Here is a 4728-nt window from a genome sequence, read left to right on the forward strand (position 1 = left end):
TTCCCCTTGTAACTTCCTCCAGCTCCTCCCCCGGGGATTTTTCAGGCATTGAGACAAATAACACACGGACATCCTGGATCAACCATACTGCACAGCTGTTTTGGTGCTCCTACAAAGTCAGAATTTATCAGATGGCATCCCAATCAAACGCTCTAAACACTTTCTACACGCTTTTAAGGGAGACTGTCAACTTCAAAACCTTCCTGAAGTCCTCTCAGAAAGATGCCAACCGTCCCTGTAGGTCAAATCCATACTGGCTACTCTTAAGGTTATGGTTTACATTTCTCAAACTGGAAAACAATGATTGGGTTTAATTCCCCCCCCGCCAAAAAAAAAAGACATTGAGAATCCATCATGCTAATTCATTGTCAGGACTGGAGCTGTGGATCATTGCCAGAGTCTCTGAGGCATGCTGAAGTGGGCAGCAAGAAACCTGTTGGCTCACCGGATAAAGTGTCTCTGTCAACCACAGCAAGGTCGTGCACAGGATCATGCTGCAAACATTCACTAGAAAACTTTTGGCAGTGGGGTTGGACTCATAATTTCACCCGGAAAACAGCTTCAGAGATTTTTAGGTAGAGTTCTTGAGGAAAGGGCACTGTGGGTCTTTGAAGAAAGGAAAATTCTCGGCAGCAGGATGAAGCAGGAAGAGGTGGCTTGTTTTCAACACAACTGAAGGAACAGTTTTGTCCTGCTTCAACTCTGCCCATCATCTGACACCTGTGTAAGAAACCAAGGGAGTGTGGCTGGTGAACTTAGCTACATGTGAAAATATTGACTGTAGATAATCGGAGTAAGGGAGTGAAACGGGAAAAGATGAAAAGGTGAGGTGTGAAAAGGTGCATGATTCAAAACTGGGAGGATAACAAATTTGTGGCTTTAGGAAGCAAAATCTGTGTATGTATCAGAGAGAGAAAGAGGAATAATCTATGTCAAGATACGAGCAACGTGAGCCTGGATTTCCGAGTCGGGGTGTGAAAGCAGCTGGATGAGTCTGCTGTGGAGCTGAGAAGATTCATCCAACATGACCCGGAAGAGGCAGTCCTGCTTCCTCCTCAGTTCATCAGCCACCTGGGCAGAGGGCCTCCAGGCCTTCAAGTTCCCCGCAAAGGTCAGGAGGCGTAGGAGCACTGCAGGAGCCGTTCTTTGGTCAAATAAGAGCACCACAGACGCTGGTGCCTGGGGAGAAAAAAAAAAATGAGAAAGAGGATTTGAGATAGAAATTAAAGTAAAAGCTGAAGTTCTGGTACTTTGGAAGACAAAGGGCAAAGGATGTGTTTGATCTAAACAGGCAAACTACAAGGCTGTTTCATTAGATAAGATAAAAACAGGATCTTCTTTTCACATCTCACCTGAGCTTGAACAATGTCGTCCATCATGTCTGGATTAGACGACAGATTTACCAGGACTTTCAGAGTCTGAACCTGAAACAAATACAACATATATATTTCAGATACTCTTCACAGTCAAAGACTGCCAACAACTGATTCCAAGAAAAATGTTTAAGTGGTTGTCTCTGAAAGACTGATCAATGTTGTGTTTATAGAGAACAGGAATTGGTTAAGTTTATTGAGAAATGAACCTTTAACACAAACCTGTAATGCTTCATTGCTCACAACCAGGAGAGACATTAGAAGTGTAATTGATTCCTTCAGTAAGTGCTGATGTGTGTCGGTGACTGAAAGGTTGGTCAGCAGCCTCAGAGCACTGAGCTGAAGTTCGGAATTCACTGGTGACATTTCAATCAGTTCCAGCACTTGTGGCACGTAAACCTATAAAGACAAGGCCAGTTGAGTGAAAACTTTTCTAAAATAATGCATATACAAAATTGGGGATGAGCATGCGGACCGCTGTGTAGAACAATCAACATACCTTAACTTGCTCCTGATTTGCGATGTTCATAGACAGGTTATTTAAAGCGTTCAGAGTGTGCACTCTAACCTCTGCGGCAGAGTCAGAAAGGAATCCAGCTATGATATGAATCCCTTCAAATTCCCGTATTAGATTCTGTGAAATGAATAAAGCAGGAAAAAAATAATTAAACGCAAATAAAGACAAGTGTACAAATTACACAGTGAATATTCATATCATTGAAAACAGCTGCTCATTTTTCCACTGTGTAATATTCAGAACAAAAGTATTCAGCTTCTTTGCTGAGCAGCTTTAGGTTTACCCCATTACACTGTACCTGGTTCACAGTAAAAGCAGCAGCATTTCCCAACGTGAGGAGAATCCGACACCTGTCAGATGGATTATTGCTGTTCTGCAGACATGAGAGCAGCATTTTCAGGTGCTGTGGTTCCAGATTGTTGGGGGACTGATGTATGATATCACCTGGTGGAGCACACCACATTAGCAGAATTCAAGCATTTCAATCAGACTTCCATTGGACACTGTTGTGCAACTTTGTGGCAGGATGCAGAAAACACAAAGCCGGCTGCAAAATTGTTTGGTTTGATAGGTTTGCAGAGGCCTGACCTCAACACCATGCAGCACCTGTGGGATGAACTGGAGGGGATGCAGCAAGCCAGGCCTTCTAATCTGCCATTGGTGCATGACTTCATAACCATGCCACCTCATAAACTGACGCACATTCTGACATAACATTCCCAAACCTTGTTGAACGCATTCCAAGAACAGGGGACACCATTTAAGGGGCAAATGGGAGGCATCTTAAAGTGTGTGTATTAACATAAAACGTCATGCAGGTGTCAGGATACTATTGTCCATATACTGAAGTAGATCCCAGCCAAATTTTAATAACCTTGAAAAGCCACAGCTGTATTACATAAGGATTTAGGTTTTATATCAAAACACTGTTGAGATTCTCAAAAAAGCAGAAATGGACATACATTCAATAATGATCCTTCGATCCTTCGTGCCCAGAGAGTTCACATTTTTTATTTTTAAATTATTGAAAGAATCTCAAATGGCTTTTCCAAACGAAAATCATCCACTGCTGTTTTATAACCATGTCTCCTAGAGGCAGCAATAACGAAATTCTTCCTTTGACAGTGTGACTTTACTCTTTGAATTTAGCTTCTTTCTTTTTTTTTTTAAATCATTTCTATTACAGCCATTCCTTTCATTCACATTCACCCATGTTTACGTTTTCTGTTGCGCATCTTCATTGAGTCGCTTTTTGTTGAATGATTGATTGTATGAATACAACCGAGTTTGATGGATCGGTTGTGATGAAATAAACTCATCTAAGCGCAGTTAAGTGCAGTCCAGTTCAATGTCCTCTGTGGTTCTTACCTGATGTAACATCCACCGGCCGGGGACACACCACGTCCAGTCCAGACACTCGAGCCAGCAGGCTCCCGGGTTGCAGCTTCACCTCACTCTGCTGGCCGCTCTTCACGCTCACGGAGCTTTCACTGGTCACACTCTTCTTGTTTCTCTTGAGAGTCCCCCCGCTGATAAGTTTGTATAAACCATAGGAAGCTCCAGCTCCGGCAACGATGCCGAGCAAAGCCTTCATGTTACCGAGCCTGCCGCCATCCTCCATGCTGCTGCTGGCTGGAAGCTAAACCCTGGTAGCTAGCTAACGTTAAGCCCCGAAACGCGCTACACAAAAACACTAGCTCACTAGCCGGGATCATTAGCTAGCTGGCACTATTTAAAGCCCATACCAACAACAACAAAACACACTGAAACACATCGCAACAGTTTAAAAACTGGAGAAGTTTGAGAATAAGCCACAGTTGTCAACAGTTTTCTGCCCCGTTTATTCGGGCCAGTGTTGGGTGGCCAATAAAAACTATTCCAGTGTCAGTGCCAGTATGACCTTCCCCCAACTAAAAATATTAACTTCATAGTTTTTCTTTCAGTTACACGTTATCCTATGACTAATTCAATAACAAACCCTTTCCTGGGTGTGCAAAACCACTTTAAAGATTATGGAGGCTTTCCATAAACATCGCAGCGATACATTAATCGGCCAGCATTTAATGTTCAACATGATTCGTTACCTAGCAACAATAAATTTCCAATGAAAACTCAGTGTGGGATTATCTATTCTGTTTTTAGACGTGACAGATACAAAATATGGATTTTGCCAACAGAGCTTGTTCAAAAAGAGTGCTTCATGTTACACTTCCATACATTTTCAAAATACTTGTTCCGTTACTTGCGAAGTGTTACAAGTGACATCCTTTCAACGTTCTATTCACAATGAGTTATTAAGGAGATATTTTATATACATTAAGCACGTTTCCCTTAGTGTTAATACTATTTGAAGTTATTGTTCAGTTTAACACCGATGGCATTGTGTCCGTCATGTCCCAATGATTGAAAGCAGCCTCTGGAAAACACTGATGTGATTCAGTGAAAGGACATTCTTCAGTCTGTGCACTTGTTGCTTTTCTGAAGGTGAACACATGGTGGCTCACTTTCTCAATTTTCTTTCTAAACTCGACCAACTACTTGTAGGCCATCAGGTGGACTAGTGAATATGTAGTTTTTAAACTTTGTCTCTCATCTAGGGACCATTATGAATATATTCATAACATTATGAACAGCTAACTCAAATCCCTGTTGTACAATTAAGAATATTCTTTTCAAACAGGCCAACAACTCTGACACAAGAAAACTTTGTTTCTTCAGGTGGGCATAATTCAAATTTTACTTGGGTTGTGGCTTTCTCATGCTGATTACATGAGTGTTGAGTGACAGACAACTGTCAAAGATAATGATGCTGCCGGTTGACTGATCTCATGTGACAAT

General features: G+C 41.9%; 1 protein-coding gene across 1 annotated transcript; it reads right to left on the minus strand.

The window, feature by feature from the left end:
* Positions 1-568: 568 nt before the first annotated feature.
* armc10 (armadillo repeat containing 10) lies at positions 569-3735 on the minus strand. Its single transcript, XM_030097190.1, has 6 exons — positions 3259-3735; positions 2189-2334; positions 1873-2007; positions 1596-1772; positions 1353-1424; positions 569-1179 (listed from the first exon to the last, which is right to left on the minus strand). Exons 1-6 carry the CDS (start codon positions 3509-3511, stop codon positions 928-930), a joined length of 1035 nt encoding a protein of 344 aa, XP_029953050.1. The 5' UTR covers positions 3512-3735; the 3' UTR covers positions 569-927.
* Between the last annotated feature and the right edge of the window lie 993 nt (positions 3736-4728).

This window comes from Salarias fasciatus, chromosome 7 (genome assembly GCF_902148845.1).
Source record: "Salarias fasciatus chromosome 7, fSalaFa1.1, whole genome shotgun sequence".
NCBI classification, from domain to species: Eukaryota; Metazoa; Chordata; class Actinopteri; order Blenniiformes; family Blenniidae; genus Salarias; species Salarias fasciatus.